Source organism: Pezoporus wallicus, unplaced genomic scaffold (genome assembly GCF_028554395.1).
Source record: "Pezoporus wallicus isolate ANWC-B61680 ecotype Strahan unplaced genomic scaffold, APGP_CSIRO_Pwel_v1 contig_8042, whole genome shotgun sequence".
Classification (NCBI taxonomy): Eukaryota; Metazoa; Chordata; class Aves; order Psittaciformes; family Psittacidae; genus Pezoporus; species Pezoporus wallicus.
Genome location: NW_026639380.1, coordinates 2,779,157 through 2,805,349, shown reverse-complemented (window position 1 = coordinate 2,805,349; position 26,193 = coordinate 2,779,157). Strand labels below are relative to the sequence as shown.

The 26,193-nt window shown below is 38.3% G+C and overlaps 1 protein-coding gene across 4 annotated transcripts in view; it reads left to right on the top strand.

Moving 5' to 3' along the window:
• Positions 1-26,193, top strand: part of PLD5 (phospholipase D family member 5) — a 162,766-nt gene that overhangs the window by 13,802 nt on the left and 122,771 nt on the right. Inside the window, exon 1 of one of the 4 annotated variants that reach the window (XM_057414474.1) lies at positions 15,092-15,421. The exons of the other annotated variants lie outside the window; for them this stretch is intronic. Within the exon in view, the coding sequence (XP_057270457.1) occupies positions 15,419-15,421 (3 nt within the window). The 5' untranslated portion in view covers positions 15,092-15,418. Of the gene's footprint in view, positions 1-15,091; positions 15,422-26,193 lie in introns of those variants that run through there. 4 annotated transcript variants of the gene reach the window in all.

The following is a 26,193-nucleotide window of genomic DNA, read 5'->3' as shown; positions in this document are numbered from 1 at the left end:
CTGTTTGATTGTTACCATCATGATGGAAGCACCTTCCCAAAATACTCTTCTAGATAATAGTTGCATGTCTAATTAGAGACGACATGATGACATAATCTGAAAACAACAACAACATAACTGCTGATAGTAGCTTCTTTTCTGTGAGTTGTATTGGATTTATAGTAGCTTGTTTAGCTCTACTTAACTTTAATGTCTGTATATGTGTATGCTTTCAGCTGTTGAGCTTGATACCATGACTGATAGGTTTGTTTAGTTCTATTTATTGCATGTTTACTATGCAATGTGTTAGTTTTTCCCTTTTTGGTTAAAAAAAAAAAAAGAGGGGGAGGTGATGACTTTAGCAGCAGAAAAGAAGGCTGTCTTGTTATATTGTCCTGGCTGCTGTGCTTTGCACAAGGGGCAGATGAGTGATTTTTTTGAGAGCAACTGAATCATGGGCAGTGGGGTTGGAACTAAATGATCTGAAGGTCTTTTCCAACCCTAACTATTCTATAGGGTGGAGGGAAGAAAAACAGAGAGGAATTGGGAAGCTTGAAGGAAACGGGCTGGAAGATTCCTGTAAGGAGTACTGAACTTGCTTGTAGTTGTATGATGATAGAAAAATAGAAGCTTTTTTTTAGGACTCCATAGGTAAAAATATGAGCATTGCTCAACTTGGCCTTTGGAAGCTTTTGGATCTGATGGTCAAAGTGGAAGAAAAGACTGCCCTGCAAGATAATAGAGCCAAATTTTATTTTTCAGATTTTGCCGTGCAGTGGATTTGAGTTCTGGCTCTTGCATTAGCTCACTGTTTAGTATTTTTGGGTTAGTATTTAGCAAGAGAAAGGTGGGCATTTTTGTTTGTTTCTTGGTTTCCAAAAGTTGGAGGTATTCTAACTGTGAGTTAATTTGTCGAAGTCTTAATGCAGCTGACAAGCTCTTTGGGTATTTTTAGGGGTTTAAATTTTTTATTTATTTGCAATTCACTGTTCATGACTGGACCAAAAGTTCAGATTGCTCTTCCTTTTCTAGTTTTTAATGTTTGCTATATGCAGGGAAGTCACATCAGTAATTTGTGGATGGCTATGCTAACACTTTTGACGTAAGCCTTTGCAAGTGTATGCATGGCCAAATATTTCCAAGATGAGCTTTTTTCAACCCCAAAAGAGCCCACTGCATATGTCTGTACGTCACTTGAAAACATAGGTAAAATAAAAACGGGGCATGCTTTTCTCAAATGTTGATTTTCAGCCATACTGGTCTCTCCTGTTTTATACTTATTCTGAGATGAAGAGGTTTTAGTTTCCTTCTGCAGTCTTTGTCAGATAAATTGCTGTTGATTTATGTAAAAAATCAAGCAGTTTTCATACTGCTTTTCAAAGAAAAACTGCATTAAAAGTTGAATATCTTCCTATATCTAAACCAAGACTACAGAAATGAAATGTGTTTTTCTTAGATATTGGTTATCATATAATGTGTAGGGTTGTTACACTCCTTGCAACATGTAGGGAGAGCAACAGAGTCTCTTCAATCATAATTTTTTCCATGTGAGTAATCCATTGTAGGCTATTATGAGTCTCCTATTTGTCATTTGAGTGACAGCATTGTCTTCTAGAGAGTTGAAATTCTTTCCTTTCTGTGGTGTTTCATGAACACTTTGACTTGATATGGGACACATGAGTTGATGTGGATATTTTGGGTAATCAGGAAGCTTTTTTTCCTTCCTCTTCCTTATGTTGTGGGAAAGGAATACATAAAGACTATGGATAAGATCACCAGGTCCAATGGGACAAATGTTTTATGACCTCGAGATGCTTCCAAGTACAGTATTAATACTAAGTATAGCAATACTGACAGTTTCAATTCTTAAATTACTTTCATTAGGTTTTCCTTATTGGTAAAATTAAGTTCTCTAACATTCTTTCAAAGCTGCTTTTTCCTTATGCATTCAGTTTTGAGGGGGCGGAGGTGTTGATTTTATGCTTTTCACTGTGTCATGCCTTGTGGGATTTCAAACATAGGAATAGGTTGGGTTTCGGTAGTGTCTGGCCACCAGCTGGCCTCTGTATGCTGACCATGACCCTTTTAGCCCAACGGATCATGCAGTTTCCAACCCTTTTTATGTGGTTATCCAGTGCACAACTTAACAATTTCTCTAAGAATTTTACGGGAGACTGTCAGAAGCCTTGCTAATGTCAAGGTATGCAATATGTTCTGCTTTCCTTTAGTCCACAGAGTCCACAGTCAACTCACACAGAAGACATTCAAGTTAGTTGAATACAATTCACTCTAGGTAAATCTAAGTTATGTCCACGTTATCATTCTCACTTGCTGCCTTCCCTCTTGAAGTATGAATATTTTGATCATTTGGACTCATTCCCTAACATATTCCTGCCATTTCAAGTTCGGAGAAATAAGTGGATATAAATTCCTCCCTTGCACCTGTTCTTCAGAGCACCAGGTTATTATCTTCACAGGATGACTCCCAAGACGAGTTGTCTGCAGTTAGATTGACTTACTCTGATTACAAGATTTGAGACTACATTTGTGACTTTTTTTTTTTTCTGCTTTAGAAGGTAGTATCTGCTCCAGAAAAATGTCTACTCTGAAAAAGCCATGGAGCTGAGCTGAGGAAATGTTGAATTTTGTCTTCATTATAGTTTCTATTCAGTTTCTAGGATCACTTAAAGTTGGCCTAACCTAAATAAATGTTTTGGGCACAGACAGGAAATAAAATCTCAGGAGAGTGCTCCACTTACTGGTCATTTTAAAGATAGAGTGAAACAGGCTTTGCAATTTCAATGTAACCTTGGGCAAGATACCATACTCGCACTGCAGCTGGTTTCTCTGCATGTATAATGGCTAATAGCATTACTCAGTGTTTTATAAGGGTTGTGAGGATATATCCAGTGAAGATGATAAAATATACATATGGGCAAGTTGTAAACCATATTAATACTTTAGATAAAAAAGAATATAGCATTTTTCATTTCAGCTTTCCAGAGTAGGTGGTATCATGGCAATTTAGATGCATCTCATCTGGTTCAGCAGCAGGTTGATACTGAGAAATGATGCCCGGCTTCCTCAGATGCAGTGTCTGCTGTCTTCCTTGTGTTGCTCCTAGTGATCACGTGGCCAGAGGCTAAGCTGATGAACTTGATAATTTTTACTTCCCTTTCTTTCCAAATGAAATTGCTAACTTTCAGATAGGTGAGCTGACACAGTGATCGTGTTGCTGCAGGGTGAGCTAAGTTTGATGTAGAGGAAGGAGCAGGAGTGTCAGAACAGGGAGGGGGCTGATAAGAAACCACTTTTTTGATGGTTGATGTACTCGTGTTCATTGAAACACAAAGCAAAATAACATTTAGGGATGAGTATGAGTTTCTCATGGCTTCTTACAGAGTATGCTTTGTAGGTCTCTCTTTTTCAGGGTAGGAACTTAGATGGCTGTGGCTCAAGGCTAGGAAAATACTGAACACAGTCAAGCTCTGTATGAGGTTTCTGCTTTCAGAATATACAGCGTAAAATATACTAGTTTTTGCTAGATGTCTTTTACAGAATTATCTAAAGAATAAAAGCATAAGGAAAACCTTAGAAAATTCTGATCAGGAACGACGCTCAAGGCAGGTTTGGGAAGAAAGCTCCTGCAGGTAAACTCTTCTGTGCCGTCACAGAATCACAGAATGGTTTGAATGGAAGGGTCCTCTGGACATCATATTGTCCAACCATCATGCTTAAGCATGACCAGTGAGAGAGCAGGCTGCCCAGGACCATGTCCAGATGGCTTTTGAACATCTCCAGGGATGCAGACTCCACAACCTCTCTAGACACCCCATGTGCCAGTGCTTAGTTACCATCACAGTAAAAAAAAAATGTTTCCTGGTGTTCAGACAGAACCTTCTATGTTTCAGTTTGTGCTCATCACCTCTTGGACTGTCTCTGGACACCACTGAGAAGTCTGGCTCCATCTTCCCTACATCATCCCTTCAGATATTTGTGCACACTGATGAGTTCATCCCTCCAAGCCTTTTATTCTCCAGGATGAACAGTCCCAGCTCACTCAGCTTTTCCTCACAGAAGAGATGCTCCAGTCCCTAAACCGTATTTACTCAACTCTCTCCAGTAGCTCCATATTTCTCTTGTACTGGGGAGCCTAGAACTGGATATAGTACTGCCGGTGTGGCCTCACCAGTGCAGAGTAGAGAGGGAAGATCACCTCCCTTGACCTCCTGGCGTTGCTTCTTCTAATGTAGCCCAGGATAATGTTGGCCACCTTTGCTACAAGGACACATTGCTGGCTCATGTTCTACTTGGTGTCCCTCAGGATCTCCAGGGCTGCTTCTTCCAGCTTGGCGCCGTCAGCATATACTGGTGGCACATACACTGGTGGGGTTGCTCCTCTCCAGGTCCAAAAATGTCAATTTATTTTACTCAGTTTGTTGGTTTTGGACATAAATTAGTTCTCTGACTCCTAGATTGGTGTCCAAGCCACTATATTCCACTTTTTGGTTTATCTTTCTTTCTTTATTGCAAGTGTCTGTAAGATACAGGACACTTTGGCCTCAGTTTGCATCTGTCCCTGGCACTTGCACAGGCTATCTCTACCATAGCAAATAGTACAAAGCCGTATAAACAGACCTTTAAAGCGGAGTATTTGGGGGTAAGACTGAATGTCCATGCTATACACATTTGGGAGATTTAAATAGGACTGGCTTTAGTTTGGTTCCGTTGACTGAACACTTGTAAGTTTTTAAATATTAGTTGCACTTCTGAAATGTGCATGTGGGTTTAATCCAGCTAAATCCAGCTGCAAATGCCCAAACCACTCTGTGAAACAGACTTCATTGAGGACTGTGGTGACTGGCCCAGAAGAATATTGTAGCATGAGTTAGTAATCTGTGTGATAACATATACAGATGTATGTCTCCCTGTCATAAACACAATGTGACTGCTGGCTACTCAAGAGATGTGCATTTAATCAATATGCAGATATTCAATGTACATGTTTCCAGGAGCTGCTCATTTATTAATGATTTAAGAACATTAAGAATGCCACCAAAGTACTCTTCAAAACTAAATCCATATTCCAGACTTGATTGCTGGCAGTGATAGTTGATCCTGTATTGTAAGGAAGACCCTATAAGAATGCAAATAAATGTAGAATTGGTCAACCTCACCATGGTGAAAATCAGCACACAAAGCCATGCCCTGACTGAGTCCATCCAATGTGGTGTCATCTTGGGGTTCCTAGCATCAGAAGAGACATGAGAGTTTTATTTTTTTATTTTTGTTTTTAGAATCACAGTTAGGGTTGGAAAGGACCTTAAGATACTCTAGTTCCAATGGGAACATTGTTATGGGCACGGTCACCCAAGGCTCTGTCCAACCTGGCCTTGACCACCGTCAGGGTTGGAGCATTCACAACTTCCTTGGGCAACTCCTTCCAGTGCTTCACCATCCTTACAGTAAAGAACTTCTTCCTTATATCCAATCTAAACTCCCCCTGTTTAAGTTTTAACCTACTACCCCTTGTCCTATCACTACAGTCCCTAACAAAGAGTCCATCCCCAGCATCCTTATAGGCTCCCTTAACTTGCTGTCACTGTTTTCTGGAATATTAATAAATAGTTACCTGTCTTGAAAGGGTTTGTTCCCTATTGGGATCCAGTAGAAGACGGAGACAGTGAGGAGACTTGTATATTTATGAAAGTATACCCTCGAAGCAGACTCAAATGTTAATTTAGGTGTACCCATCATATAGGCAAAAAAAAAAAAAAAAAGCAGCTCTTTAGGAAAACAAAGAAGGGCTTCTATTTGCATACAGATGTCACAATTTGACTTCAAGGGGTTGGTTGAAGCTTTGGTTCTTGGGTTGGGGAGGGTCTGTTCTTTTCTGTGGTGTTTGGTTGTTTTTTGGTTGTTTTTGTTTGTTTGTTTGTTTTTTGGTTTTTGTTTTTTTTTTTTTTTTCTACATCGATATATTCATTTTTTTTTCTCGAATCAGGACTGAATTATCTGGAGGTTCTCTGGTGTTCAGAGGGCTCAAAGCTTTGAAAATAACTTACTGAAAACTGGTCAGAAGATATTTCTAAGGAGAGTTTATCCAAGTATAATTTTCTTTTCTGTCAGATTGGTTTTCATAGAAGAATGAACTTCTGTGTTTAGAGACTGAGAGCAAACCCAATCCGTAGTTTTGGTTTGGTTTGGTTTTGGTGGGTTGTTTTTCTTTTTAGTTAGAGTGGAAATTTAGAGGTCTTTTTCAGATTGGATTGCTTTTATTGTTGATTGTGGCCCTAGCAAGAGAGATGGAAAGATGTGCTTCACATAGTTACAGTCTGTTATCTGGAGAAGCTTTGGGCTCCTGAAAGCCAGGATAATGTAATGCTAAAAAAAAATGGCGATGGAATGTAAAAGAGGTATCAACAACTACCTCCAAATATTAAGAGATCAGAATATAATCCAAATATAATTTATATAATTGTGAAGGCTAAAGAAAAGAAAACAATCAAGGATAGAAATCTGTGGAAAGAAATCTGAAACTCAGTCTAAGCTGATTCATATTTTTTAATAGTTCCTGTAAACTATGTAAATTATGTGGACATGCTGGGGCTCTGTCTCCAGTTAGTGGTCAAATTATTTATAGCAGATTCAAAGATTAATATTATCTTAGGAAATCTATATATATTCAGGAAGCTTTATTTCCTTGGCTACACAAATGTTGTGTGTAATTGTGTAATTGTTGCAAATAATGGAAATGGTAATGTTTCTCACTTTGCTTCCTTTCTGCCTCCCTCCACCCCGCCCCCCTACCTCCCCAAATATTATCAAGTCAGAAAGTGTTTTGTATACTACAGCCTGAAACACAGTTGAAACTACTGAGGTTGTATCTGTGCTACAGCAGCAAAGAATTTGGTCAGGAAAGATACCGAGGCCTTAATTACCTCTTGGAGCTAACTTGATTCCTTAAATTCATTACATGATTAAGCCATTAATGAACTTAAGCTGTGCCTTCAGTTCAGCTTGACCGGTAATAAGTTCATTAAGTTATTCATTACCCAACATTAAATTTCTGAACAGTAGCTTTCAGCTACACTGCAAAAATGTGGGTATTAATCTAAATTACTACGAATATATGTTATTCCTTTCTTCCTCTGCCAGGGCAGTATAATGACTGTATGCACCAGGCACACAGTATATTCTCGTTCTGTCTTATGCTTCACTGCGCAGTGTTTTTAAATTTGCTACTCAACCACTGTTCCACTGTCCAGCCTTACAAGCAGATGATAATCTTTCATCTGGAAGATGTCTTTAGAGAAGTCGTGCTGCTTTGTTTTTGGTTTGGGGTTTTTTGCTACCTTATTGATCAGCTCTTTCTCACTCTTGTTTTCTAATTATAGCTATTGATGTCCTTTTACTAGCTGACTCCAGGCAACCATTAGAAACATTTAATTTCAAAACCAAGCAGTGTGTTGGCTACAAAGAGCGAAGCTGAGAATTTATATCTGATTTTAAGAATTTCTTCTCCATGGTATCCTTCAAGTTGACATCTGTTTCTATCTGTGATGTCTTCAGGCAGATAGCAACGCTCTCTTTCATGTTAAGACCTTGCAAGTACATGAAGCTGTCCATGTTGTCCGGGTTGGTCCCTTTTTGTTGTGTCCGGTCATGGCAGTCAGCTTTGTTGCAAAGTAGTTGTAATGTGTCAACCTGGGAAGTAGCTAATTTTCTTCACAGCACTGTATGGTTCTGTGTTTTGGATGCATGGCTAAACATGATTTCACTTTCTCATAGGTAGGAGTTATTTATGTCTTTGTATCTATCTTTTAAGCTTGGTGAAATAAGCAAAAGACTCTTTAATGTTGAGCTCGCTGTATTTGCCTACAATTAGTTTAGGGCAAAGCCTCAGCTATGCTGTCCCTCTGTCTTGTAAGGGCACAGCCCATCCTTTAAATCAGTTTTCTTCTTTTTCCAAAGGATTTTGGTTAAAAAATTTAGTTCAGAAGCTTATGCAGTTTTTTGAGAAGCCTTTCAGAGTTCTTGTTACTGAAGTCAACTCTTCCGTGTTCTTCTTTCTTGTATGCTTAGCTGCAAGTGCGCCAGATTATCATCTGCTGCTATCATCAGTTTTTCAAATGTTCTGTCATTTCTAGAGATGGTTTCTGTTCAGATGTCTGACCACTTGCTGTATCTTTTCACAAAATGCTGTCAGCGCATGCAGTCCATTGTTTTGGTAAAAGTGCTGGTAATCGTCCAACCACTCTTTCAGAAAGCAGTTTTCTCAGAGCATCAAGCAAGGCTTTGGAGTTGGGAGTGTTTGTCCCTGTTACCTTTGCTACTTTTAGTGTCCTTGTTAACCTCTGTTCCAATACTGATAAAAATTGAGGGTTTTGTTTGAGTTTTTTTTGTCTTTTTTTGTGAGGGGTTTTTTCTTTGTTTGGGTGTTCTTTTTGGTATGGTTTTCTTTTGTTTTTTGTTGGTTTTGTTTGGTGTGTTTGTTTTTTGTTGTTTTTTCTTTTTTTTTTAGGCATTACTTTTTTGTGTCTTTCACACTTTCTTAACTTTATGTAGTGTCTGTAGTATACCTGCATGGTAGTATATGACTACTTGACAGCATATATTTGCTGTTGCTCTTTTGTTTTCCCTTTGAATGGATGGAGGCTGGATGTGACATCTAAGGCTTCTGTGATAACTCCCTAGTGCACATCAGATGATTGCCCTTCAGGATTCATTCCTGGGCCAAATCCTACAGCATTTCCATATTGTTCTAAGCCTACTTCTTTCTCCACATTGTATCTTCATAGTTCATCTTTCTCATATTGCTTATAGTGGGGAGAATGGTAGTTTATGGCTTGGGAGTCCAGGTATGTGCTGACATTAAGATATTGCTTGCTGCTGCTGTTCATATTTCATGGTAAAGGAAATCTAATCTTCCATATGTCTTGCAGGGCTGTGCAGGTCCATTTCTTGCTCAGCTTGTGCTGGAGATGTGTACTGTGTACACCTACACTTCTCCAGTTTTCATAAACTTGTAGCAGTTATTTGCCTGCTTAGTTTCATGATTATGTCTCTTTTCATTTGGAGGTGGGTTTAATCAGCACCTCCTGCTTCACAGTGTCTGATACCTGAACAAATGCTGGTGCTGTTCAGCTACTTCACACTTTGTTCTTAGGATCAATCACTTCCCCAAGAACCAGTTGGTGAGGCTCACATGCTGATTTATAAAATAGGTTGCAATTTTAATTGAGCTAGTTACTATGGAATAGTTTTGTGCTCTTGTGGCCCTATTCCTCAGGAGTGTGCTACTATGTCTGTCAGGTACTGTGTTGCTAGGAATGTGAGCCTTTGCCATTTAATGTCCTTTGGAGCATTTTCTTGTCCATATGACTTTACAGTAGAACTCTGCTGTGCCTCTCTATTTTATCTGGAGTTTTCCAGAGCTATCCCTCTCTAAGCATGTGTTTCTGTATTGCATACCAGCTTTCTGAGGACAGCTCAGAAGGTCATAAGGAGGAGCATTATGATCATGGAAGTCCAACAGATGTTGGTCACTATTCTGTATTTAGCCCTGAGGTCACACCAAACCCTGAAGATCTCCTTGGATGCTGTTCCATTTCTCCACTTCTATCTCAAGCTATTCTCAACATAGTGGTAGCAGCTTTGATCTTCCTGCAATTTCTTTCCTCCTCTATCCAAGTTTGAAACTGGCATTAGGTAAGAATACTGCAGCAGAATTAAATGTCTTTTGTAATTTAGGGAAATTATATTAAGTGCAATTTCACATGGAAACAAAACTGAATTAACCACCACAGCTGCTTTGATGTATGTAGGAGGCCAAATTCTAATGTATGTAAAATGAATAGCTGTTTTTAAAATTGGCTATTTTTCAGTGTATACATTACATAGGCTTTTTGTATAAAAATCTGTTTTATTAAGTACTCGGCATATATTGTGATCATTCTTGCTTAGCTTAATTAAGTTAATTCAAGTGGTTGTTTTAAGACGATGATACTTCTGTGTTTTATACTTATTTCCTTGCTGGAGAACGGGGCCCGAGCAATGCTGCACCCCCCCCTCGTGGCGAGAGGGAGAGGAAGAGAGTGCCTGACTGTCGTCGTCCCCTTGAAAGCAACATGAAACCAAGATGTGCCGATTTGTGTTTTCTTCCCATTTTGAATATTAGCAAGTATTTCTTTAGGAATGGAAGTTACTGAGGGAAATACTTGTATTTCAGACAGAAAAGTTTGCCGATAAGCTGTTATTATACTGATAACAATTCTGATATTTTAAGGCTGTGTATCATCGTCACTAACATATATGGGATATACAGTGTAGACTGTAGAAAGATCCCTTGAGTTACTTTGTGATGGAAGGATGCTTGGCAAAGGTGTTCACTAAACTTGCAAAGTAGTGATCTGTGATTAGTGTTAAAAATACAATAGCCTAAACCCTAAAGTTCTTTAAATGGAACTCCTTAAACATCTGCTTCTTGTGTCAGAATATGATCACAGTTGTGTGCTCATTCCAGTGGTTAGATCAAGAAATGTTGGTCTGAGTCATTTAGCTGCAGCATGCATAGGAACTGTGTCATAGTCTCTGTTGATATTGATGACAGGAGGTGGAAGTTGCCCACCCTCTCAGTGCAGCGCTGCATCCCACTCCTGTGCCTCCTCTCCCACAGCCATCTCCCCAGGGCGCTGAAGAGTCTCTGATAGCCCACCTGCCTGCTCCAAGTGGGGAAGTGGTGGAGGCAGGCTCTGCACAGCAATCTGGGGGCCTATGGAGAGGGTCTAACAACTGTCTTTTCCTTTATATGGTTGCATGTGTCTATGAGAGGCAGATTCTGCTCCGTTTTGAAGCTGTTACCTGGCTGTGCTGTATGGGCAACACAGCAGAGGCCTAGGTCTGTCAGAGCTTGAGCTGGGGTGGTCTTTTGGTATAAATAGTTGGCAGAAACAGAGAATCTAGTTACTGTTTCACAGCCCTTGGAGATCGTTTCTTTGGACTCTGAATCAGTGTACCACAGAAAAAGAGAAGAAACTGTTTCTAGGCAGCTGGACTCTGGGAGGCAGCACTCATATGTTTTTTCAGCAGCGTCTGATAGATAAGAAGGCACTCTTTCGAGTTTTTTCTTTTTTTTAAGAAAACTTTTTTAATTTGATGGCATTTTTTTTTGCAACTGTTTCTAACTTTCACTCTTAGCTTTAACTTTGAAATAGTTCTTCACAAAATAATGAGAAAATATTCCTTTGAAATGTAGTTTGCATGTGAGAATGTGGTAAAGCTTCTTGCAAGGTGAAACACTGCTGTCTGAAAGGAATTTTTGTGATTGTCAGCATGCGTTCAGTTGACTTTTTTTAGTACATGGAAGTAGATTCTGTTGTTCCAAGTTCATCTGACCAAGATAGGCTAAACTTCATACTAGAAGTATTTTGGCTTGGATTTTAAAATATTTGGGTGTCTTAAGATCTTGAAGTGTCTTACTGTGTTCTGCACCATGGTTTATTGTTTTCCCGTTCCTGAGGAATGGAATATCCTTAAAATGAGAATATACATGTTGATATGCTGTATAGATCCCAGCTATCATGGTGGATTTAGGCCTTTTCTGAGAGTGAAAATTTCAGAGAAGGAATGGGGAAAAATATATATTTTATTATATCAAATTATTAAATATTCAAAGTCTTTTGTTAGTCATTTTTCTATTTTGTAGGTTTCTTTGAGAGTTTGTATCTGTTTGGGTTTCCTGACTTTTAGAATTCCTGCAGATGTGTGTAACCTAGTTTATCTTCATTCTGCAAAGTAAAAAAATATTGCACACTTTTGCCTAATTCCTCATCTCAGTCACAGAGCTGTGATTTATTTTTAACTATTTCTAGCAAGCTGTTCATAGGTCTTTTAATGTATTACAACTTATGGGGAGAGATGGTGCTTCATAATGCTAGGGATGATTTGAACAGACTTAGAGTGCCCCAAGAAAGCCATAACTGCATGTCCCTTAAGCTTTGTGGCATCTCAAGCAAATCCAAAATGACTCAACAGTTCTGCATTTAAATTCATTAGGGCTTTTGAAATAATGAAAATTTGAAATACTTTGATTTTTCCATCCTGTCTTCAGATAGCAATTGCATGCCATAATAACAACAACAAAAAAATTCTACTGGGAAAAAAATTCAGTTTTTTGAACAATTGCTTTATGTTTGGTACCTCTTAATACAGCTGTTCGATTGTTGCAGACTGAGGGCTCTAGTGCAAAGGTTTACATGCTGTAGAAAACATGCACATGTGAAGGAGTAGATCTGGCAATGGAAGTTACGTCGTAAAAATAGATTACTTTTAATCCAACAACAGCATCATTGTGCATTCCTTGATCATTTTGAGCATTCAAGGGCTTGCATATGTCATTGCTTAAGAAAAACAGTTTAAATAAGTGTTTAATCTGTGTGGGCTGCTAGCTGCATTTCTACAGGTGCCTAAGGAATGTGATCCTTTGAGAACGTGAAGCCCATGAGAGCTTTTTTCTTTATTTTGTAAATAGCCTCTGATGACAGTTAAAAATGATTTTGTTTTCCATCAGGTTAAGTGTTATGTAGAGGTAAATGTTGAAGTTCACATTTAAACTATTGCAGTTATACCAGTACACAGTTCTTTCCCTTAATGGACACTTCTTTTTGCCTCTGTGTGTGTGTGTTGGAAGGAGTTTACAGTAAATGAAAAAGGAGGCCTTCTTTTGACGGAAAAGTGCTAATGGTATAGCATGTCAGTTCTGCCTGTATACTTGTGTTGATAGTGCTTGTTCTATATAAAAACGTCTTAGTTGAATTTAGGAGATTATATAGTCACTTGAGTTTGGGATGTGTCTGTTTTAAATATGAGAAGACCATGCCAGAATTCACTCTGAAGTTTGCATGCATTCAATTAATTATTAACTATTCAATATGAAATGGAGGTATATCTGGCTTCACTGAGTGAGAGTTGAAAATTGTTTGCATGTGTGCATAGGGTCATATCGCCCTGTTCCATCCATGTTATCTGTAGAAACCTACAGGGGCAAGATTTGGCTGCATGTCTTCATATTCACCATCTGATCACTATCCCAGTATGTATCTTTTGTGATTATAAGGGTTTCAGAAATGTCAAGGTTTACACAAATGGTTTGCACACACTAGCAAGGTGGCTGAAAACATTCTGATGGAAAAGCTTTTATTTCTAAAATAGAGCAAGCCCTCCGTAGCTTTTGAATTGTTTCACAGAATTGTCTGTTGGGTCTCAAGGATATTACAAGTGGAGCCCTTGAGATGGGAGTCCCATTAGCAGTCTGACTAACCCAGCTATACAAGTTGTTTGCTATCATTGCCAAACTTCTGGTGCAGCACTGGGCATTTTCCAATGCATCTTCTGCTCCCTCCATGCTGCAGAAACTGCTAAGGCAAAGTCACGGCAGACAGCTTTCTGGTCAAACAGTGGAACCAGTGCTCTACACTTTCTTTATCCTGTAAACTACCTTGTTATACTGTTGCCCATTTTCTTCCTGAAATTTTGTCTTCGTTTCATAGAATCTCTTTTGTTTAATTTTTCACCCTCCTTTATGATTCTGTCAACACCTTTTTTTGACATCGTTTTGCTGTATTTCTTGGGGGTTGAAACTTGGTCCCTTTATTTACATAAGATAACACATCTATAAATACAGATCAAGTTCATCTTTGTTGTAATGGCTTGCAAATGAATTTTGTTAGTTCTGGCTAAAAAGAAAAGTACGTGATAGAGAAATCTTCTTGTGGCTATTCAGCTAGAAAATAACAGCTCAATATGGCTGTTACCTCCTGTAAACTCCCCTGCTGCTGCTTTATTGTCACCCTGGAAAACAACTTAATTTTGTGATTTCCATAACATGTCATTTATTACTTTGTTCTTTCTCTGAGTTTGAAAAAACAGTCAGTGCTATTGATGACTAAGTCTTATTTCTCTCTATAGTTTCTTCCAATAAATTCATTGTTGTTTCAACAAATAATGTCCATCCAGCTGATTTTCACCTTCTAAACAAGCTTGACAATTAGTCCAGCGTCCTTTCCTTTGCTTTTTTTCAGGTCAGTCATGCACTCTCATACCCATTCAAACTGATTCAGTTTGAATCAGAAAATCATTATTGAATCCTCTTACAAAGAGAAGAAAGCTAAGAGCACCTCTTCTGAATTTCTTTTCCTTTCTTTCACAGAGCATGGTCTTAACTTTTCTAGATGTTTATAAACTCTCAGTCATTGAAGAAGCAATGACTCCATCCTCTTTCATCCATTCATTAAAATTTCAGACTCAATCTTGTGCTTTCTAGTACAATAACATGCTTCCTCCTTGAGAGAATTTCTAAGGTAGTCTCCGTAGCCTCTTAATGACCCTTCTGTTAAAACTCTCTTATTGTAATTCCCCCAAAGCTTGGATATAGTCAGGTTGCTGGGTTATTACTCTACCTATTAAACGAGCCAGAATTGTCTGATTTGGACCTTTCTGCCTCCTTCTTTATCATCTCTTACTGTGTTCTTTGACAGCAAGGTCTGTTGAGTCAGGACTATCTTTGTTTTTTGGGCTTCTTTTGTATCGCACCCAGCACAGCAGCATCCTGAGGTTGTCACTGAGAACATTAAAGTGGTTATAATATTAACTAAGTAGTTAATTGTAGTTACAGCATTGCAGAGAGATTGTCTGTGGTGTGTATTCTTGAGGGGATGGGGGTAGAAACACATAGCAGAAGTACCAGTTGATCATTTCATCTCTTTGGAATTTACCACCTTGTCTTCACTAGGAAAAAAGTGTTTATCAAAAAAAAAAAAAAAGTAAAGACAACGCAGAGCAACCACATTGCAAATAAAAGATGCTCTTAGCTAATTTGAAGGGGCATTTGGCTGTCTTACAAAAACACCGTGTGTTTTGGCAAAGTCAGGAGCTTTGGCTTAGGAAACCCATGTTTGGAATAACAGGGTGTGTTGCAAGTCAAAATTCAGGTGTCTTGGCAGAGATATATGCGTAATCTGGCATGATGCCTTTCTGCACTGTGCCTAGCTGTAGCAAGTGCTAAAGTCCCTTGTGAACAATATATGAATCTCATCTTGGGGGAAAAAAAAAGAAAAAGAGGAGGAGGGAAAAGGGAGCCAGGGTTTATTTTAACATATAGTGGATATAAAAAACAAGTATCAGAAGCAAAACATTTCCATGAAGCATTTGCTGTGAAAATTCTGCAACTTCTTGTTGCAAACCTCTTTATCGCTTGGATTGGCTGATTTCCAGAGCATCAAGGCTAGGAACTGAGAGACTGAAATATAATCAGTGGTGATACATTTTAACCACAGAAAACATTCTCTGCTTCCAAAGCCTCTGGTGTCTCTAGTAGGCAGTACAACAGCAACAGCTCCCTGCTGCTGGACTCCAGAGACGGGGAAAATTTTGAATCAGAATGGTAAGAAGCTCTTTACTTTTCACCAGATTGGGATTATTACTTTGAAAAGAATGCTTAGAAGATGGTGATGAAATTAGTAGGGATTAGCAATTAAACCAAGGAAACTGTGTAACAATCAGTGCATTATCAATGTTTTGCTACAAGAGATCAGCAAAGCAAGTTGGTGACAAATATCCTTGGCACTGAACATGTGCAGCTTATATAAAATCTTTTAAAACTGGGAAACAATGCTCACTCGAATCTGATGTAAAATGTAAGCCTGTCTACTTGTCTTATTGCGGAAGGGCAGCTGCATGGGCTTTAAAAATGATTTTGCATTAATAACCACCGATACAGACATTAGACATACAAATATAAATAAACCTATGCTGATCGCTTATGCAGGCTGTATGTTTATGTTTTCTTTTGTTGGGTTTTTGCTGGGGCTTGAGGGTTTTGTGTTTTAGAAAGAAGCAGACATGCTCAGTACATAGCTTTTGACTTTTAGGGAAACAAGAAGTTTTTATTTTTCTGGGTTTTCTATCCATGAAGACCTGTTAGTCACATTGTGTTTCTCTTGTGTAATTGTTTAGTGAGAAAGATAACCAGGAAAACTTTTTAGGATAGTGATTTTGTTCTTTGTAACTATGGAAATATTCATATCTAAATATTAAACAATGGAATTAGAATATAAAACACAAATATAAAATCTGAAATTATAGTAAAATGATACCAGTGCTATTAGTAGTTTAAACAGTGCTTAAAGATACAATAAAATATCCTTATTAGCAGTTTTCTAAGTATTAAAGAAGTGCGGGGGGGGGAAGGGGGTTATCTCCACAGATATTGGGAGTGTTTAGTCCCAAGACTCATTGCCAAGACTGTCTTATTTTGCTTTGTTTTTTAATTGAAATATGAATCAAGCCCAGTCCCCTGTATGGGGACTCAGCCATTCAATTTAAGTGCATACTAAGTCGAGGAATACATTGATTATGAAGTTAGAGTACATCCGGATGAAAGGAAAACAAATTACTAAATAAATATGAAGAGTACTGAAATGTGCTTACTTGACAACCCAGCTGATACGTGGGAAATTATTCCCTTTGTGATTCAAATGGAAGAAATTTTTAAAAGAGCCACTATGGGAGTCTGAAAAGTGTACAGCAGATGTGAAACTATGATTTGGTATTTTTTTTAATCTTTCTTGTGCATTTGTTGTTGCTGAGCAGTATGAAAATTAGAATGCAAGAACTGAAACTATCAGTGAATGCTTTCTGATGGTTTCCTTTTCAAAGTGGTTTCACTGAGTGGCAAGAAATAAAATACTGAAGTACAGTAGGTAGTAAATTGTATTATCTTGGCCTATATATTCCAGTTTATGACTGTAAACATACTTTGTGGTAAAGATTTATTATTTCCTTCTCAACATGCAGCATAGATTAACAAAATCAATAACTGGATGGCAACCAGGCTGTAAGGTTCTTGGAAAGATGTTTAGTGTCAGTGTAAGCATGGTGTTGTTTTTAACTAGGGTGGTGGTTGTCATTATTATTATTATTATTGTTGTTGTTGTTGTTATTACTGGTACTTGACACTTTTTCCAGGTGTGTGATTCCTTAGTTCCTATGTAAGTCAAATACAGATATGCCTCAGTAACAGCAAATTAAAAAAAAAAAAAAAATCCTTCTAGAAATATAACATTCAACATCCTTGCTCTTGATAGTTTAAGCCAAAGTAAACTTGCATTGTTTTTGTGGATTAGCTAGGTAACTAGTGCAGGCAGTTCACAAGGGACCTGTTTCTTTCAGTTTGAATTGTCTGGGCAATTTTAAACTGGTAGGATTTCTTTCTTAAAGAGAGGTCAGAATTGCAAGCTGTCAGGGACTCTATACCCAGCTTTAATTTTTCAAAGTGTTCTTTTTTATAGGAAGACTAAGGAACAAAAATAAAATTATGAGTAATGTAACAGCCTTACCTGAAAAACTGAAGGGTTGTAAGCATAACTATTGCAGTGCTAAATTCTAATAAAGTATCATCTAGGATTAGTGCAAGAGGTGCTGGGTATGGCAAAGTTTAAGTGTCTTTCTGGTGCAGAATTTTAAAAAGCCTACTCACCAATTGAATGTACGATTCATACAAATGAATTTAGGTTAAATACTTTTCTTTTTTTTTTTTTTTAACCCCCTCAAAAGTGTGCTAATCTGCCTGAAAGTGTAATCCTGTATTTAAAGAGCTACACTATAAATATGTAAGCTGTAGGTTTATATGTAATATAAATCATGTTTAGGGAAGAAAAAAAACACAAGACAGCTTTGCACCTGCAATGAAGCTGATTCAAAACTCAGTAACATTCTCAGGTTTTACTGGTTTAGTTTTTTTTGTTTTGTTCTCCTGCTTATTTTGGGGAAAAGTAGTTTGTCCATTCAGAAGTATGGCTTTCACTCAGGCTGGCTTTCGTAATGCTGTTGCTGAACAAGAATTGAAGTGTTTAGTCAGAAGAAACCTGACACAGTACAGCTTTGAAATCACAGGTTTTGTGTGTTTGTTTAGTACTGATTTATATGCCTGAACTAACTTTTGGCACAGTTCAGTTCAGATGATGTCATAACTATGTGACAGGCTGTTTACCACACCCATAAGTTTGTGCACCATTCTAGACTGAAATACGCTGTTGCATGCTGCCCAAGTATTGTTTGTGAAGGGCAAAGATAATCGCTTTGACCCTTAATTGAAAAGTAATGCTGGAATATCTTCAGGTATGTATTAGAGTTTATTCATAATGGAATAAGCTTGTGTTTTGAAATCGGCGTCCATGCTTGCGGAGCCCAGATACTTTCAGTGAACAAAATATGACAGCAAGCAAGGTTTATGCAAGAATTCCTAAACTGCAGTCATTTTTTTGGTGGTGGAGGATTTTTTTAAAGCCATTTTTTTGATTCATTATCAATATACTCTGCAGATCAGGTTTTTCTCACTGAAATCCATCTTTTAAACTGTGCTATCATGCTGCAGGGTAACTTAAAATGAATTGCCTTCAGAAAGTTATAAATTATTTGCTGGGGCTTACATAATGTATTAGCATGTCTGCTGCATCTGTGTTCGAGACAGGGTTTTATTCCTTCATCCGTGTGATATACAAAGAAACTATTAAAAAGGGATGCTTTTAGCATTAGTATGTCCTTCTAGCTTTTATCCTGTCATGGTATCAAAAATGAAGGCAGGGGAAAAGGTCAGTCTGGCCTCTAGGTGAAATAATTGATGGGAGTAGCTTCCTGAGAAATGGAGCTCAAGTGGGAGGGTGGCTGGACAATAGATATTTTTCTGCATCTGGTTAATGTTCACATTGTAGCATTTGAAGTATTTTGAAATATTGGGACAAAATTCTGTGACCCATACATCTTATGACTCTCATAGCAGCGTGATGTTTTGCAGCACATAATTGTTCTTATACTTCGTGGCCATATTGAGAATACTGAAAACAATTAAGGTTGAGACTTACTCTGGATCTCTCTTACATAAAAAAGGTTTGGAGAATACACAAGGGTACTGAAAACTTTATACACACTGATAGTGTGCAGGCATAAGAAGAGCCAGTTATGGAGTTGTGCCCTAAAGGATATGTTTCCGATGCTTGTATAATGAGTGTGCTCCAGTCAGAACAGAGTCTGCATAATACATGATGGTAGGAGACACGGTGTGCAGTTTTGCAGTATTTCCAGGCTTGCCCCACTACATAGAGTGGTGATGGGAAGCTCTCATACTAGAGAAATTCTCTACATCTTGCACTTGAGTTTTTAGTCCACTGTAAATTTTATTTAAATCTGTTTTCTGATGTTGCTAAGTCACCTGGGGTTACACCTGCAGTCAGCTCTGTTGCATCATCTAATAATGAAGTAGAGAATGCAGAGGTGAGTGTTGTCTGCTCCCCTGTAACTGTGCCAGAGGCTCCACTTCCCTTCTGCTCACAAGATACACCTTGGGTATATGACTAAAGCTTTTGGATCCGTAAAGATTTTTGAATAAGACTCGGAGCAGAAGGTTGGCAGCCTCTGTACATACTTATCCAGCTGAAGAAGGTAAATAAATCCTGATTGAAACCCACAGTACTTTTGCCTCTATTACCATGGTAGGATGGCTTTCCTAGTTATGGCTTTAACTCAATAGTGCTAAACTTTTGAGTAGGTCAGAGATGTTCTCAAACCATGTATTGCAGCCTTTTTTCCCCTTGTGTGATGGGATGTGTTTCATCATGTTACTTTTATGTGATAATTCTCCCTGTCACAGGATAGGAGGTAGTGTATATGTCTCAAGCTACCAGGCTGAAGACTGCTGACATGTTCCTTTTATGACAGGACAATGCATATCCAGTTACAGGGAGGCTTCTGTTTGGGCCATATAATGGGTATTTATTTGCCCAATTGGTGACTGAGACTGGACATGCATTTATTTGGGAAAAATGGCAAGAAGGAGGATGCTATAGGACTACATCTCAGATTTAACTTTTTCCCTGTCAATACTTATAAAAGTTTTTGTTGTGGTCCTTCCTGTTCAGAAATTAAAAAAAAAAAAATAAAAAAGATCTGTGTAGCGTGGTATAGATTTTAGGAGCATTAGTTCTAGAGAGAAAGTGTTGGAAGAATATATACTTGATTTGGCCCAAACGCTCTGAATCACTGGGTCTTGAGTAACCAAAGAGCTACTGCTCTGCAAACCTGTGATTCATTCAAGTAAGAATGAAAGATCTTCCATGGACTCAAAATGGCCTGCAAAACTTATGTGAGAAGAAGAAATGGTGGTGTTTTGGTTTGTGGGTTTGGTTTTTGGTTTTGTTTTTTTTTATTTTTATTTTTTTTTTATTTTTTCATTGGTGAAATAAAATCATAGGATGCTTTGGTCTGGAAGGGACCTTAACAATCATGTAGTTCCAACCCCTGCCATGGGCAGGGATACCTCCCACTAGACGAGGTTGCTCAAAGCCCCATCTAACCTGCACTGAAATACTTCCAAGGATGGAGCAAACAGAAAGGGCTAATTTTAGAGAGTGCTAAAGAACTCCATGATAAAAAAGTCCTTTAAGGCAATTAAACCTTGTTAGGTTCTTTTCTGACTCTATGAAACTTGTACACATGACTGTTAATTTTCTTATTTTTCTCTTTGTAGGATTGTCAAAGTTGATAGGCATGTTAAAAAGAAACCTTTTTTGTCTTACTCTTCATTCCACTATTCAAAAACAGCACTTGCATCTAATAATTATTCCACTACAGCACAGGTAGAGACAAAATTGGTTTCCTTGCACATGCAAAGCATGAGAAAATTAGTTCTATGTGAGGGATGAATACACCGCACTAGGAATGTTACAGACAGAATATACTAAGGTCTGTGCTAACATTTGTTTGCTGCAGAGGTCGTCATGAAATTATGTTTGTAGTTAGCTGCTTTGTCTGTGAACTTAAGCTGATCTTGGAATCTGTTTCCTCTGTCCCTCAGTGCTGGTGTGGTCCAGTAGCTAGCAAGTGATGGGGAGTTTCTTCATCCTTAGGTGCGCCCCATGTATAGCTTCTGTTTCAAGGTCATTCATATATTCATCATTCAAAGCTAATTACTCAGTTTGGGCTTCTAGGAACCTGCAGAAGAGCTTCAAAGATTGAGTCCTGAAAGATTCTTTTGTCTTGGTGATCCTGGTGGATTTGATGATTTTGAACTTGACGGGTAATTGCTGTATTACTAGGATCCAAGAAAGGAAGTTTGTTGGAAGTAAAAAAAATACTAAGAAACTACTATTACGGATGTAGTTTTCAGTGGATGGAGAACACATGCTCTGAGATAACAGCAGTTCATTCCCCTTATGCTGGCAACAACAGCATTTGTAGCGTGTGCCATTGCACAAAGGCACTGTTTGTTCTTTCATTTTGAAGAAAAAAATAACCTAAAACATATTCCCCCCAAAAAACAAACCCACCCAAATGCAATCAACCAACCTGCAATCAAAATTGCTAATATTTATAACTTCTTCTAAATATGTGTTTAGATATTTTACTTCATATGGTGAACAGTACTGCAATTAACTAGACACGTGTTAAGTGCTTGGAAAAAAATAAACAAATCTGAGTGTACCAGGGTAAACATGAATCTTTCTACTGTGTCACTTTCAGAACCCCTCGAGGTCATGGCAATGCAAATCTAACTGAATAAATTAGTTTTGATGCCTTGCATCATGAGAGAGAGCTTGCAGGTTTTTAACTGTTATAGAAGGGAGTTTATTATACAATACTTTAGAATTTTTGTGACTTTGTTACATTAATGTCTTACGAATGAAGTTGGCTCCTCCGTTAATTAGAGTCCCTTTTTAGTAAAAGGAAATGTAAAGATACTTGTAGAAGAATCTGAAGGATGAATAAAGGCTGAAAGACTGCTAATTTCTGTTGATGTAGGATGGCTTTAATAGTCTTACAGTTGTAGCAGCCTTCTGGATTTTCTAGTCTTTGGATATAGTGCATTTGCTGTGGATCATTTAATGGTCCAAAAACAGCTAAATATTTGCTCTGAGCTGTGTCAGTGGTGGCGTCCAGAGGAGGTGACAATAGTAATTCATCTGCTGCTAAATATTACCTAGGAACTAGGAAGTAAATATTACTTAGAAAGTAATTCAGAAGTGACTTGGACATCAGAAATTAAGAGTCAGTTGCTCAGGGCTAAATCTTGCAAATGCTTTCTACTAGGTATGGGGTCTCGTGACTTTCCTGGGCTTCATGTCATCCTAAACAGATAAAAATATACTAGTTCTCCCTGGAAGTGTTCAAGGCCAGGTTAGACAGGGCTTTGAGCATCCTAACCTTTCTATGATTCCCTCTTCCTCCTCCCCATTACTCCTCCATATTCTGTGGAAAGGAAAAGGCTTCAGTGGATTTTGTTTTACCTGCTGCCTGACAAAGGTGTAGGCAGTGTGTGTGATAACACTTGTTTGCAAGAAAGGACAGCTTAGCTGATCCTGGAAACTCCTGGTCAAAATACACATTGTGGGCTATACTTTTACTGTAGCCCAAAGAAATCTTCAGCAGGAGGAGCTCAAGTCTCCTGAGGATTGGCCCTCAGCTAGGAGCTCTGATGGGAGGCCCAGGGCCAAGGCTGCTCCTGCTTGTGCCCACCTGTGATGAGTAGTTTGCTTTGCTAAGAGGTTGCTGTGTAATGTTTTGCTCCCAGGCCTGAGTGAAGAAGTGTAGCAGAAAGTATGTGGGGAAAATTAATTGGCACAGCAGTCTTCCTCTGGGGAGGGTTCACTGAAGCTATGAAATAACTTTCCTCACCTATTATTTAAAAAGAAACCCTAGTGCAATTAACCTGGAGTTCATCAGTTTTTCTCTGTTTTAAAGACAGGCTCTTTCTCGTTTGCTGTACTTGTTTTACTGTAAACTTTGCTACTGAGTAAGAATTAGAATATTGCAACTGTCTGTGGTATACTGAGATGTCACAGTAACTGGAGTTGAGTGTTCTTGCCATTTCTGCTTTGCATTTTGGTATTAGGCGTTGCACAAAAACAGGGCACAGATTTAGACCTACACTGCATCATAGCAAAAGGGAAGAATGGTGAATTCAGTTAGTATTAATTTCTAAGAGAAATCCCAACCAAAACCATGAAGCCAAATTTGTCAGATTTCATAAACTAACCCTATGTAACTACCCGAGTTTAAAAAACGTAGGTACTGCTGGTTGTAATGGTTAAAGTGAGACCCACAGCTGAATATGGCAGACTTGCAGAGTTTAGATAGGGAGATCCTGTCCTGGGCTTACATAGATCTCTTGTGTTTTCTAGTAGTGGCTTTATATCTTTTGCTGAGTCTTTGATCTCAGACTGTGTTGTGTAAATGTGTATGTGTTTTTTAAATCAAAAGCATAATTTCTGAATGGACTGTGTAGGGAAATGGATGCAGAACATAGACCATGGTTAGTTTCAGGTGTTTACTCTTGGGGCCTGACACTCACTAGGCTGCAGTGAGCAGCATATTATTTATTGTGTTATAAACACTCTTCTATCTTAAATTCTAAAATGGTTGTTTTCTGGATGGGGCTTGGAATAGAAACGGATGTACCTGGCAGTGAATTAAAATTCGGTGTTGTTTGTTCTTGCTTAAATTAGTGAAGAAAACTTCTAGGAAACACCATCGAGAATAACGTTCTAAAGATTTCAAATTATTTTGAAGGATGAGAATTCCCATGACTCATTTCATTAGAGCTGAAACATAATTCAGATGCTTCTTTACCACCTGTCACTTTTTTTTTTTTGCATTTTTAGAGCGCGTATCTTCTCCCTCATAAATAAATAAAAGGGTTGAACTACAGAGAGAACCTCTTCTTTCCTTTTTTACCCAGCAGGTTGTTTTCTGAATCCCGGTTAGTGAAGTGCTACTCCAATTATACAGCTGTAACCCACCTGGACAAATACATACCTAGTGGGAGTCCAATCTTTTCATTAAGTTACACTAGAAACTGGCTGGTATTGTTGTACAAACCAGGGAAAAGTGTGTAATTGGTTTTGTTTGTAATGTGAAATCACTGATCAGCCAGTTAATTCTGTTTTCTTTCCCATGCACACGAATTCCCACACACAGAAAGATGCAAAAAAAAAAGAAAAAGTTCAAAAATAAGTTTTAAGCTACAACAGTTGGGTTCCCAGATGTCTGGTTCCTTGGTTTAGGAACCTGCACAAGAGATTATCTAGTCCTGAAAGAAAAATTACTTAGGTGGTCCAAAACCTCTCATGATTGCCCATCTCCTAGTGTGTGCATTGCATTTTTCATGTGGTAAATAAAATTTTTAAATAATTCTTTAAATATTTGCTGCACAGCTCATCATGGAGCTTGCTAACATCTCATGCTTGCTGACACTGACAAACTGAAGACAAAAGCACTGACAAAGCATTTGAACACCCATAAGAGCCTGCAAGGCAGGTACTCCATCGTGGAGAGGGGAATAGTTCAGTGGATTTATACAGGGCATTAACCACTTCCCCTGAGTTATTTCCATGTTGTCCCTTTCAGGAACTGCAGATACATACTGAAAGGGATGGGAAAGGCAATTTTCCAAGCTTTCTTGTTGAGTTTGTGCCATTAATATTCCTTCTAAATCAGGCACTCTGATTTTAAGCTGTCCTTTCATGTTCTGTGCTCTAGTACAGTGAGCTGGATTTGTACCTGTGTTTAAGTAAGCAGACATCTCTAGTGTTAATGCTTAAATTTGGAATCTTACCTTGTTCAGGTTTTTGAAAGGTCACTTCTGCTTGAGTTTGACAGGCTGTGCATGCTGACACATTGGCAAATCAAATCCTCCTTATACTTCATACTGAAGTCACAACTGGAAAAGAGGCATCTTACTGGCTTATGTTCCCGAACCTGTGGACTGACTCTTGCATACTTTGCTAGAGGTGCAGCTAATCAAAACAGCTGCAGTGCAGAACACCTGGAAATTATGCAACTCTTAAATGTCTAAATGTAAATTTAAGAAACTAATTTTAAGCAGGCAGATTTGATCATTTTGCCCTTAGTTACCCAGGAAACCAGTTAATTACTATGCATTCACTTCAGCGCTCTGCATGCAGCTTTTAAAACATTTTATTGTAATTTTTCTTTTATTTTGTCTATAGCTAGTGTTTGTAGAAAGGGCTCTCTTGACAGCTCTGGCAAATGAAATAGTCTGCCTGCCCACGGAATATGTGCTCCTTAGACAGTGGCAGTCCAAACTTCCTCAAGCTGTTTTCTCAGTGTGATACAACTCTTCTGGGGGGGGGGGGAGTGAAGAGAGAAAGAGTTGGGGGAGGAGTAGGGTCCTTGTAACATCAAGTCTTTGCCACTGAAATGCGTAAGCATTGTCAGAAAAAATGACCTGTATTTTCCTTCTAGTATAGAAAACAGTGCAGCTAAAAAATGGATGAACTCAAGCTCTGGAAAACTATATCCAGTCTGCAAACCATCAAGATCACAACCTTGATCCTGCTATGTTGTAATTGGCACTGGTGACAGATGATCTCATGAACTAAGCAGAGTTTTTCTTGCTCGGTATTGAGGCAAAAGAATTTTCAGAGTTGTAGTGGTGAAGCCTGCAGCAGAAAGTCCTGGGATGATATTTGCAAATTAAAGGTGCAAGTGGGAAATCTGGGAATTTACTCTAAAATGTTAGAATTGCAGCCTGTTGTGCTTCACCTACTAAATGCTAATCAAAGAATGTACAGTTATTGCTTCAGTTTGTCTTGGTGATGACTTTTGCTTAGATAGACATATAATGCTATTCCTGATAGCTACAAATCACTAGTCACCTAGCACTCCTAGGAAAATCATCCAGGAAGCAGTCAGTCTTTTTTAACAAAGGATTGTGTAGTTTGCTTTCCAAGTGGTTTACAGGCCTTCTGGTTCTGTTAGTAAATAGCCTAAAAATCATGGAAGATCACTGACAGAATCATTCTGTGGTTCTTTAGTGATCACTCTGAATTAAGAAATGCTTCAACAAAAATAACAGGGCAATAAAAATGGAGCGTATCCATGACATTTTCATGTCACAAATCTTTGCTCTATTGTGACTGAAAATTGAAATATAGAAGGAATGTTCACATCATCCAACTTCAAGCATCTGTCTTAAATAGCTACAGTGCTTTATAGTCACTCTTATTTTATGCAGCTTTTGTAGTTATGAGAAATGTTGGTTATTCAGGAAGTTGTCAAGACCATCTCTATTCAAGCTGTGTTTCTAAGGTAGCTTAAATGATCCAGTTCAGGCTGTGTATGGCTGCCCTGCTTCAAGCCATG